This window comes from Halichoeres trimaculatus, unplaced genomic scaffold (genome assembly GCF_033239565.1).
Source record: "Halichoeres trimaculatus isolate MK-OKI-2021-1 unplaced genomic scaffold, fHalTri1.1 fHalTri1_scaffold_15, whole genome shotgun sequence".
In the NCBI taxonomy this organism is placed as follows: domain Eukaryota; kingdom Metazoa; phylum Chordata; class Actinopteri; order Labriformes; family Labridae; genus Halichoeres; species Halichoeres trimaculatus.
In genome coordinates, this window is record NW_027437193.1 from 11827851 (window position 1) to 11840341 (window position 12491).

The 12491-nt window shown below is 37.5% G+C and overlaps 2 protein-coding genes across 8 annotated transcripts in view; one reads left to right on the forward strand and one right to left on the reverse strand.

The window, feature by feature from the left end:
* adcyap1r1a (adenylate cyclase activating polypeptide 1a (pituitary) receptor type I) overlaps window positions 1-5071 on the forward strand; it is a 28888-nt gene extending 23817 nt beyond the window's left edge. For 4 of the 7 annotated variants that reach the window (XM_074688280.1, XM_074688279.1, XM_074688281.1 and 1 more), the window contains one exon: window positions 558-5071. In XM_074688280.1, the coding sequence (XP_074544381.1) occupies window positions 558-782 (225 nt within the window). In that variant the 3' untranslated portion in view covers window positions 783-5071. The remainder of the gene's footprint in view (window positions 1-557) is intronic. The other 3 variants (XM_074688283.1, XM_074688284.1, XM_074688286.1) reach the window with 1 other exon arrangement.
* Window positions 5072-7263: 2192 nt separating this feature from the next.
* LOC141804465 (pituitary adenylate cyclase-activating polypeptide type I receptor-like) overlaps window positions 7264-12491 on the reverse strand; it is a 30498-nt gene continuing 25270 nt past the window's right edge. Inside the window, exons 10-13 of the mRNA XM_074688901.1 lie at window positions 11501-11595; window positions 9384-9513; window positions 9124-9165; window positions 7264-8256 (exon numbers count right to left, since the gene is read on the reverse strand). Coding sequence (XP_074545002.1) covers window positions 8110-8256; window positions 9124-9165; window positions 9384-9513; window positions 11501-11595 — 414 coding nt within the window. The 3' untranslated portion in view covers window positions 7264-8109. The remainder of the gene's footprint in view (window positions 8257-9123; window positions 9166-9383; window positions 9514-11500; window positions 11596-12491) is intronic.

Consider the following 12491-nt stretch of genomic DNA (forward strand, 5'->3'; position numbering starts at 1 on the left):
GAGCAAGTCAGTATGCCATTGCTCCCACTACTGCCAGACATCAATGTTTTACTTGGTCCTTTTAATTTTGAGTAATATTTTGATTTCCATAAACATCATCTCTGTTTGTGGTATTGTGATATATTGCGATACTATCGTATTGTGACCTAAGTGTCGTGACTCGTATCATATCGACGGGTTCTTGCCAATACCCACCCCTATTCATGACACAATGAAGGGGCTGGCCTCAAAGATCAAGGTCTGCCCTTGAAAGGTCTCCAGAGAGCTGGCCATTCAGAGGAAGAGGGGTCTGTGGAGAGAGGAGCCTTAAAGAGACAGCAGCTTAAACAGAGTTTTAAACAAAGGCTGAAATAAGGGGTTTTCTAAAAGCTCAGTGTGAGAAAAACTGATGAACTGATGAAATCTCAGCCTATGGCCAAACCTAACAGCATTTAACAGCGAATGTGATGTGAATGAATTTCAGAATTTCTCTTTTTTTTTTAACATAACCCACTTAACTTTAGTGTCATGTTACCTTTTCGTGCAGCTGAAAGTTCATTAAAAATGACCTTGTGAAGTTTCTCCCTGAAGGTGCAGTCAGAGATCAAGAGGAAATGGCGCAGCTGGACAGTGAACCGATACTTTGCTGTGGACCTGAAGCAACAAAGGCACCCGTCACTGGCCAGCAGTGGAGTGAACGGCGGGACTCAGCTCTCGATTCTGAGCAAGAGCAGCTCCCAGATACGCATGTCGAGCCCGCTGGCGGAGAACGCCAACATCAGCCTCCCCACCTGAGCGTGTGATGGGCAGGAGTCAATTCAAGGTGCAGTTCCACTCAATGTAATTCCAGACCAACCAGAGCAGACCAAAGTGGCCCCTCAAACTCTTTGTTTTTGTCGCTCATCTGTTTGAAAATGAGGTACTTCTGAAAGCATTTACTGATTCATCACAGGTGACCTATGTGCTTGATTTATTTGGTCATGAAATCTGATTCGTGTGGATACTTTGGTTAACTGCAAGTTTTTATATTTCACAATGCACTTAACATTTTTACAAAGAGATAAAATCCATCTATTGACAAACATTTATTTTTCCGTCTAACTTACATTTCTACTTCAATTTAACCCTGTTTTATAAATAATAGATGAAATTAAGACGGAGCTGGTGCCAAAAGAACAGTGCTAAAGCTAAACCTGAAGTTTAACAACATTTCTAAGGGTCTTATTTGGCTGTTGGGTGAAAAGTAAATGTGCTTCAAAGTGCCAAACAAGTTGCCTGACTGGATCTGATCTTGTAACAGGCCAGAGTTCAATATCAAAAAACCAAATGTTCGCCTTGCTTGTACATATGCTCATTGTTTAAATGTTTCATCTTGAATTTGAACATTTTTCTACAATCAGCCGTAAGTACAGAGTATGTCAAAAGATATATTGAAAAGAAACAGCTCATGGACTTTGTAAATAGTTAGTCTTTAGCGTCTGGATCAGATTAGTATTTCTTTTGCATAATGCAGTATTGTAATGACCTTTTCAAACAAAAGGAACTGGAGCTCAAATCTGTAGACTTCATCATAAATACTGAGGACAGAGGAGATCTTACCCTGAACTATTTGCCTGTATTATATTGAAACAGTATTTTCTGTATGAGAACAAAGTGCCAATGAATAATAAGTGTGTAGCCTCAGTCACAAAATGAATCTGACTGGTGGTGAGATTCAGTCACAAAAAGAAAAGAACAACAAACTTTATTTTGTGCTCCATTAGATTTTTTTATATATATTTAAAGCCATTTAAGTTGAGGCAGAAAACTTTTACACCTTGGAGCTCCTTAAAAAATTCCTTTGAGATGGTAACGTTAAGATTTCACTGCTTGAATAAATACGACACTTGTGATTTTATATTTTTAAAGGTCATGATGATAAAAAAAACTACTGCTTCAGAGAAAAGCATTGTAAAAACTTCAATTTAAAAGTCTAAAACTAAACTCTACACTGAATTAGCCTCAATTTTTATTAAGCTACGGCAGCTTCTCCCAGCTGCTTTTCCCTCTCACAAACTTTCAGTGAACAGATACATTAATGTGCCATTTTCTGGATGCTTTTATTCTAAGCTCCTCACTGTGCCATGAGTTTATATGTAAAGTATTTTTAATGGTAGGCAAGGAGAATTAAACCCTCAGCATGCTTTTTTCTCTCCGAGCTATAAATCATCTTGCAATATTGGATTGATTTCCATAAAACCGTGTTTAAATTAATCATTTCTCACATTCCAAAGTGCCTCTTCAGTCACAAATAGCTCTCACTTTTATTTACAGAGGAATAAAAAGTAACTGTAAAGGTGTAGAAAGAATAATGTATTGCAATGATTGTGTTTTATTGTGGATCACTTTGAAAAGTTTTGTATTTTAAGTACTGTGCTTGAAAATGTTTTGCTCGTTCTTGTCTCTTTTTTTAAACCACAATGTAAAGGGAAAAAAGTTTGAGTTTGATCAGATTTGGGTAATTTCTCTACATAATCGCTGCTTGGTTGTAACTACGGTTTATACAAGATAAGTGAAAGTCTGTAACAATTCAGTTCCAGCTGAAGACATAAAGTCGTAAAACAGACACATCACAGCTTGTTAGAGTCAACATGAAATGCTTTAATGCGAAAGCTCTTGACAATCTCGGAGTGTTACCCTTTTCTTTAACCGTCTTTTCAATGTGCACAAACAAGCTTACAAAAGTGATGTGGAAATAATGTGACTACAAATGATCTGTACAGAAAGGTAAATCCACCATATTTACTCTAGATATTTATTTTTTTGCACTTTCATTAAAATGGATTCAATGAATGTAGTATCATGGGGTTGCTAAGAGATGAGGATTGATATTTATTTTCCATGAACCAGTGTCATGAATTCTCTCAGTGGACAGTGGTAATTTTTTCTTGTGGATTAATACTGTAAACCTGGTGTATGATTTCATAACATGAAGTGGACTCTTTTGGTCAAGGTGCCATAAATGTAGTGCCATAACTTATGACAGTAAAGGAGGTTTTGGCTTCATGTCCTATAACAATAACAGAAAGAGTTAAAAAAAAAAAAAAAAAAAATACACGTAAATAAAGAAAATTGCTCTGCAGGGGATATCATCAGAGAAGAAACAAATGAAACCTCTAAAAAGCAGTCTACTGAAGAGATGCAACCGTTTCATGCGTCTGCTTTGACAAAAAAAAAATTAAAACTGTGGGACAAGATACCTTCAAGGGAACAAGAGCTAGAGAGAAAAATACTATAATTTTTTTGATAGGAAGGGTTCAGATAGTGGAACAATTGCAACAGATAAAACACAAAGTGTGTATGAGGGTGTGATTAAAAAACCACTCTGCTGCTGCTTACGTGTTCTATCACCAGCCGTCACTCTGAGTCTGATTCAGCTCAGATGGAAACGACCATGTCTCAAAGCTGTTACTGTGTGAAAAGAAGAGTTTAAAAAACTCCTCACTTGACTGTGTCTCTGCTGTATATTCGTCTACCACAAGGTGGCAGTCAAGTGTCAGAACTTTACTTCACTAGTTTGTTGAGAAAAGGGAAAAGGTTTCTTTCTGAGTATTGTGTTTTTGATTGAAAATGGGAGCTAGGACGTTGGGGCGTCTGTATGCCACATTCTAACACTGCTTACATTTAATTGTCATGCTTTTACACAACTCATACACAGAAATACAGAATACAAAGAGATACATTTTTCTTAATAAGAACTGACACAATAAGTAGTGTCCCCAATCAAACGCAAAAGTGTATTCTGGCTTCCTATTTTGATAACGTGAACTGTTTGACTTTCAAAATATCAACATGATCAGGCACTGCAATTTTTGGTCTTAAGAAGAAGATGTCTGGTTTATCAAAACAAAATTACATTCCCCGTTTCGGGACAGTTATTTTTCATTTTTTGCAATAATGCACCATTCTTGGGAAAAACAATTGACATGTGTCCTCAAGTTGTGATATGATAATTTTGAAAAAGGCTTGTTCACTTTTCTACTAAGAGTTAGATGGGAAGTTTAAGGTGTTTAATGATGGGCTGAGTATTTTAAGCTGGCAAACTGCAAAGCACAAAGACTCTATAAATCCATTCAACACCAATAAAAAAGCCAACATGCTATTTTAATTTACAATGAGTCTTTGTAAACATGAATTGAACAGAAAAAATGTTGAGCTTGTTGTTAACACCTAAAAGCTGTGTCCCCTGAATGGAACAGAGCGCAGCTAGATAGTCAACATTTGCTACCAGATAGCAAATATTTTCAAATTTCTAGCTAGCTTTCATCCTTAGTTTGCTTTTTCCTCTAAGCAGATATATTTTTTGTATGTTTGTTATGTAAAAATTCCTAGCAAGCTATTACCCAAGGGTTTAGAAATGAGAGCGAGCTAACAGATAGCTGAGAGGTAGCTAGCTTATGTCTACAAGTTAGCTTTCCTTTCAGCATTTCTGTCATCCACCTTCACGTCTAACTCTTAGCAAGAAAACAAACATCTAATGGTTTTTTTTTTTCCAATACGTCAAACTACTCTAAGTGTGGCATATCTTTGTGTTTAAATGGCCATATGTGGCGGCTCTGTGTCTTGGGCCAATTTTATCAAGTGTTGAGCGTGTGTGTGTGTGAGCTGTATTGATTGCAAATGAATTTTTGAATGTACTGATGTTGCTCAGCTGCTCTTAAATGTTGCCTGCTATCAATTTGCCATAGTGTACAAATGATGTCTTTTCTTGATTATATATACAGTACTCTGTATGTATATTTTTTGGCACACAGGTAGACCTCTTGACAAAAACCTGTATTGTCTGTGACCGTGTTTTTGTATATTTATGTTACTGTAGCCTTACTGTTTTCAGAGTGTGTGTGAGAGAGAATGTCTGAAAGTTTGGAAGAGTTACTCAGTATGCATGTGTATGTAATGACAAGCATTCAAGTAACTTAAATGTCAAAAAAGGAAAATTAAACCCTCATTTACATTATGTTCTACCTGTGAAAGTGTGCTACGTGCAACATGTGTTCTGGTGTCAAATATTCATGTCTCAAGTTGTGTAAAGTTGACTGCAAAATAAATCTATCTGTGGTATGTTGTATTTTGGATAATGTGATTTATTTGATGTACTTTCCCTTCATATGGAAAAGGCTTAACAATGAATTTTTCCATTTGAGCAAATTCAATTATTTATGTTTTTTTTTTTTTTTTTTTTTTCACCAAAGAGGTTATGATGAGAATCTGTTTTAATTGTTATTTTATAAATGAGTGGCATTAGTGAATCCTGGTTATGTCCTGCCAGTCATCTACCAAGCAGAGCTAGCGTAACCTCTATCTTCAGTTTACTAATAGACTCTCAAGTTTAAACAGACAACTGAATAATAACTGATGCATGTGGGTTGGCAGAACATTATCACAAACAATTTAGCCCCTGTGTTAGCCTTTAGCTCGGGCTGTATCACTCTCCTTTTTAGCTTTCTTCTGCTCATCTGTCCTTTTTCTGTCAGACAGTTAGGCTCCAGTTTCCACCATCACTACGTTTTCAGCAGAGAACAACCTGTCATTTATATAGTCTATGAGAAAAACACAGATATCTCTTTTTTCACTAGTAAACTTAGTCAGCCGGCGTGGTGTTGTCATAGAGACCAAGACCTGCCATAAATCAGTCAGGTCCTGCTCGACCCAATCGGGAAGCTATGAAGTAGTATTTAGCCGTTGCCCCAAACAAGGCTTGAAGGAAAATATAAGAACAAACGTACCTGGAGCCAAGAGGGGAATTAGAAAGAAGACCATCTTGTTGGGTTAATTATTCCTTTTCTTCCCCGTTTTTCTTTTCTTTTCTTTTCTTTTCTCAATGACAGATAGGCTATGCCCGGACGGCCAGCTGACAGCTTCTTCCCGCCCTCCATGTTTGATTATCTTCTAAAGCCACGTTTGATCACGCGAGGTTCTGTACGATCTCATGACAGAGGAGCCGTTGCCCCAAACGTTAGAATCGGCTGGGATCGTATCGTGTGTGGCCCAAGGATTGCTGCGTTTATAATCAAACTTTAATGTCTTCATGTGTTGTATTCATAGACTGTATAAAAAACACAGATGTAGTCCCTGCGACGTCAGCCGTCTATTCCTGAAACAGTTAAAAGGAAATTGGATACGTTGGATATGGTCCCTGCTTTGAGCTTCCTTTCTAGAGGCATGGGGCGCATGTCAGTCACGTGAGCTGAGCTGTGTTGCTGATTGGACAATCAGACTACCCTAATACGAAATTAGCATTTCGGACCAAAGCCGTTTTTTACGGTGACTAGTAGGTGTCAGCCAGTTTACAAAAGCAACAAGACAGCGGAAGAACAGCGACAACAGAAGATAAGAGGACAGTCATCCTAACGGGCACAGAAAAGTTGTGAGGTAAGTAAATCATTGTTTTCTTTTGTAACTTTAGCTATGATAAATATCACTCTAATGCTTACGTTATGATAATTCATTAAGCTAGATATAAAAGTATTGAGTAGGAACACCCCAATGAAGCTGTATTTATTATAGTTTTGAAGCAGGCTGTAAATAACGGATTATGTCATAAATTCAAATGAAAATGCAAACATGAAAAATGAAAATGTAATACAGAAAATACATTTTTATTTCAACCGTATAAGCGCATTATTTCAATTATAATTAAAATAAAACGCCAGATATCCAATTACCATTTTAATTTTCATCTCAAGACTGCACTTAGTGTGACATACTAAAATTAAAATGAAAAAAGTGTTTGCATTTTAACTTTCAAGAAATTATGTCTAGTATTTGGCGGACCAGCAGATCAACAGGCCTTAGTAGTCCAATGTGTGCTTGGCCTTACCTTACCATCTAAAACCCAAACCTGGAGTATCGCAAAATAGTGCCCTCAGTAATCCAAAAGAAATCCTCGATATTATGCTTTTTTCATCACAAGCTGACCCTCTCTAGATCCACAAATACAATGAATAAGAATACAGTTATTCAGTTTAGAATAGAGTCTAATAGTAAAAAAAAACATTTGCATCTTGATTGACAGAAGAAAATTATAGTTAGATTATGATGCATTGTTTATGATCTGTAAAGAATGGAGATAAATAGTGAAGCACATATTTGCCTTTATTCCAACCAAGACAAGAGCTAAGCTAATCAAAGACACTTACAAACATGACTGTTTATACACTGTAACAGTATAAATGATTTGTCTTGTCGTAAAGTACCATTTTAAGGCTATTTTACTATTAAAAAAAATCCTGGCACCCTGTTTCTATACATTTTCATAACCTGCAGTGCAAATAAAGTATCAAAGAAGTACAATTGTCAGGTTTGACAAAAGTAAAATAAATAGATAAAAACAGAAAGTAAAAGGGGAAAAAAATGTGTTAAAAAAATTGTTCATGAAAGCTTTAAATTCCTGAAAATTAAGCATTTTAACTCACTTACTCACAATCAAATACACACCATAAATACATTCACCCAAGTTTCTCTTAACTCTATGACTGAAAAATTCTCCGTAGCAGGAGGTGCATTTTTTGCATGGAACTCCATTAAGCACACTAGTTTCACAAGAGGCCTGCTGCATTTTCATCCTGCACCAAAATAGCCAAACTGTTTTTGTTCCATGCAATGCAAAACAATTTGCCAAATCAAGCTTGTTTAATGCAATTTAGCCAAGTTCAAACATCCAATGTTTTCACAGCTGTCACCCTGGTCTCTCAACATCCGGTCATTTGTGTGGTCCACACTGTGAACACAACCTTATCAAATCGCCCTCATGCAAGCTCAGGGACAGCTCTGTCGCTACTGTACTTTCGTCTTCTCAGTGTCACTGTGACACCGCTACAAACCGAGCACCAGAGCTCCTTCTCTTTGGAACCATATTTGAGGCAACTTTTTAAGAAGAGAGACCACGCTGTCTCATAGCTGCTTCTGTTCTGACATGAATACATAATACATGATCTTTAAAACATTTCCTCAGTCACTCATCACTGCGCTGTATTCTCGCAGAGCTGTTGTTCAGTTCATAACAACAGTAGGTTGATCTTTTCAGGGTTTCCTCTGATGTTGTGCGTGACATCCCCTCTCTTTCTTTTTTAACAGACTGTCCCCCTAAAGTCATACTGTAGAGATGTTGCCACTAGAGGGAGGCCTCCTGAGCCCCCCACGGGCTCGGATTGTTATCTGAGTGATACTTTGTTTGGCAGGGGCGAGATGATTTTGATTGTGACACTTCCACAGCCATCTGCGCAGCTCTGTTTGGACCTGGAGACAACACATGAGTTGATTATTCCAAGATAAGGATATGGTTAAAATCTGTACTGGAGGCAGAGGGAGACCTATATTAAAGACACCATGTGTGCAATTCAGATATTTTTGACTTTACTGCCCCAAGCACCAGTATCAGAAGACACTGTGGCAGAAAACAAGACAGTTTAATGTCCCTTTTAGTGTGGAAGGCACATATGCTGTTGTGTATGTGTTCCAGGTTTGCATTGTATACTAACATGGGGTATCTGGCATCAAGGGATGGGTACTACATTAGGTACTTTTATGGGTACCAACAGAATTACATCTGTAGTACTGAATACAGATATTCATGTAAAATAAACAGTGCCGTGTTTTGGTACCTAAACACATCCTTGTGACTGTGATTATATGGAAGAGTAGACGATTTTTCCACGCTGGACTTGAACACAGCATTGCAAGTTCACATATTGAAAAATCAATATGTTAAATTGAAAAACTTTGAGATTTTTTTTAATTAAACAAATTTATATTCATTACCACATAAACACACAAGAAAGTAGCAAAATTTGTAACATTGAGTACCAATAATGATTGCCAGGTACCTTGCATCAGTACTGTATCATTTCAAATGTGAAAGGTACCCATCCCTACTGGCATCTCACATTTCCTGGGTAACTGAGAAGAAATAAATAACCACAGTCCAGGGGCTAAATATGAAGGTAAAATAAGTGTTTTGCTTCTAGATAAGGAGATCCACTTTAGGTGGATAAACAACACAACACAATAACACAGTGACCAACCACTGGATATAAAGCCTGATTATCTTTCATATATCTCTGTGGCTTGAACTTCAGTTTAAGGAAACTGTTTTATTTGACTCACCTCTCCATTCATGAAACAGTAAAGCAGCGCCACCACAAAACCCTGAAACACAAAAACGTGTTAAACTCCTTCTTTCTTAATCAGTCATTATTTATGAAGAGGCCACTGGTCTTTGCTGATGACATTGCTGCCCCTGTGCCCAATTGTCCTGGCTGGCAATGCAATATAAATTAAAAAAAGCATATTTAATTGTGATATTGAAGTTAATTTTGTGGTCCTAAACTGAAAAAATGTTTTTGTGTTTCTCTGTGGCTTCATACCTGAAAAGATCCCAGCCCCAGCTCGATGTAAAGTCTTGCTGCTACGCCGGTGTTCTCAGGCAGGAAGGCAAACACTGTGTAGTGCATCCCGAAGAGAGGGATGAGGAACAGGGTGGATTTAGCCAGCCTCCTGAGGGACATAAATCACAGAAGATTAAAGGAAAGAAAAAAGGCTAGACTTTGATCTGCATAATTAAAAGCACAGTGGGAAAACCCTTTTTTATCTTAGCTTCTTACTTTTAAATGCAGGTCACAAACACATTGTGCCCTACCGAAATCAGTGTAGTAAAGGCTGTTTTGCTTTTGTAACTGCTACGTTTCTAGTTTGAGCCGTTGTTTTGTAATGTTTTTAGGAAAAGGATTTCTATCACATATTCTGGTGCATTAATCAGAATTTGACATTTTTTCTACCAAATATCACAACAGTTGAAGGTTTTCGTCGGTGCCTGATCAGTTTATCAGAAAAGAAACTGAGACTTAAACTCTTCACAGATGATAAATAAGGATACTCTTAAAACCCTGATTTTGTTTTCAATTTATTTGAATAAAATAAAAGACAGATGTCTCACCCACACAAAAAAAATCAGCAGATGCATTTATAATGGCATTTGGAATTTAAAATATTCATGTTATCAGTGTTGGTCTAATCAGTGTTTTAGTTTTAAATGTCAAACTGTGACACATTTTTGCCAACTTTCATTACTTTGACTGGATGTCCTAGAGATCAAATCTCATAAAGTGACCTTTAAAACATCGTCGTCATCAGGCCCAGCAGTGGATCCAATCAAAATGTCAAAACACAAGAATATGACGCATTGCGCTCAAAGATAGGTCTCAATCAAATCTGAGATGTGTAAACATTTTAAACATGTTGTTTACTGTGATATTATATCATACTCGTTATAACAGTTTGGAAAAATAACTTTCCACAAAACACAACAAGGACTGATAATACCCAAGTTTCATCTTTTTATATTATTAAAGTCATAAATGAACTGAGTGTTAACTCCATCCGTCAGATAACTCAATCTAATCCAGATATGAATGTCTGTCAGCACTTATTCTCTGATAACATCAGTTTAAAAGTGTTTTAATGAAGATGTTGAACTTATGACGCAAAAAAAGTCGATTGAACTTTTGAAATAACCAAAATACTCCCTGTGATCAGAAATAACATCACTGCCTAAGCAGCTAAAAACAATCCCAGATTATTTTCATCCTGTAATAGGCTTGTGTTTGTCTCTTGTCACGGCTGGGATTGATGCTTTTGTGTGACCATCACAGATCAGAGAGATAAACAGCCACTGAACTGTTGAAACAATCCTGTCACACTCCTCGTGAGGAGAAGACTTCTATTTCTGTACCAGGTGCTATTTTTACGTGCTGCTCTCATTCTATATTAACTCAGCTGAGCTTGAATCTGCTCTGAACTGAAAATCACAGGAGGAAAGGATTTATTCCTGGAGTGGAAACATGAACAGAGATTCTTCTGTCTTTAACTGGCAGGAAGAAATTAATTGTCCTTTCTCTCCTCAGAGTAATCTCATTAAAGAAACTGCTATCCATCGTGTAAATATTATTTCCTCACTCAGCACTTTTCACTACAGCTTTTAACAGATGAAGGACACACCTTGACTCTGTGAAATCTACTCATTAAATATTAGAATACCCATGAAAAGTGGAGTTAAATTGATTTCCCAGGTGTAGGATTTTTGTTAGTTTTCAACAGAGCTCTCCAGTCTCGCCTGCATCAGCTGCTCCCTTCAAAAGCCACAATCAGAGCTTCATTCATCTCTCGTCTGGCTCCCCTGCTGTGAAGAAACAGTCTCATAGTCAGGATGATGAGAGAGCTTTCACAGTCTAACACCTCACACTTGTTGCTCTGCTGATTCGCTCTCACTGTCGTTCTGTGCTGACACTTTATTGTCCAGAGTCTTCTTACCTTTCTATTGTGCTTCAGCTTTTGAGACTAATGACTCACAGAGCTCAAACATCCCTGTATTCATGGCTTTTCTTTCACCTGCTCTGTTTCTCTGAAAACTCTTTCAAACACAAGAATCATGTTTTTCTTTCAAATTCAAAAAGCACCAAATGATCAGGTTCCAAAAGCTACGCACATGAAATGTCCTGTGTCGTTGTTTCCCGCCATGGTGGAAGACTTGAGCTTTTGAACCAGAATCCGGATCACGTTGATGAAGATGACGATGTTGACCTGGTAGAGATACAAAGAAAAATATAAATACACCAAGACCAGACATGTGAATCCCAAATGCCTCTCATTATACTTAGGCAGCTTAGTCAGGCCTCAGAAGAACCTCGTTCCTCTTATTTACATCTCAGTGGCATTAATCTTTATCACAACAGCACTGTATCCTTTGCATCAAAAATTCTTTCCTTTAAAAGCAGAATTTTTAGTTGTTTGCTTGGATTATGGTAATTAAAACTAGCCTTAAAGAGGGGATATTATGCCTGTTTCCTTCTCTAAATGTGTACAGATTTTTAACTAGCTAGATATTCATGTCAAAAAATCCCTGAATCTGTCTTTAAGCTGCTTGAAACAGTCCACTCTTAAAATGGCACAAGATCTTTGCAAGCCTGAAATTTTGAAATTGTGAAATTATGAGGTCACTGCATAAAGATAAAGATCTCCCAAGTGGTTGGTGACACCTCAAAGCTAAGGGCCTCAAACACCAAAACACATATGGATCAGGGCTGACCAAGTGGAGGGAAGGGGGTCGTGGAGTTGGAAGCCTTAGGGCCATTTACTCGACAACAGTTTTAGGGTGAAATGCAAAAGTTTAGTTGCGTTTTGGCCTTACATTTACACAGAAACAGCATTTTAGCTGACCTAAAATGCGAACTTTTGAAAACAGCTACCAGAGTGGATTTTTTCTGAAACACCTGCCGGCACTGTTGCCGTGTAAACAGTAAGCTGGCGTTTCCAGTGGAAACGCTGATGTCACTCTAACTGTTGTTACAATCATCGCAGACTACCGTGTTGTACTTGTGCTGCTTAATCTGCTAAATCTGCGGACTGTCTTTCAACAAAATGTGCATCTGTTGCTCCACTTCTGCACTTCGTATTCACCAATACACCAGATGATCAGC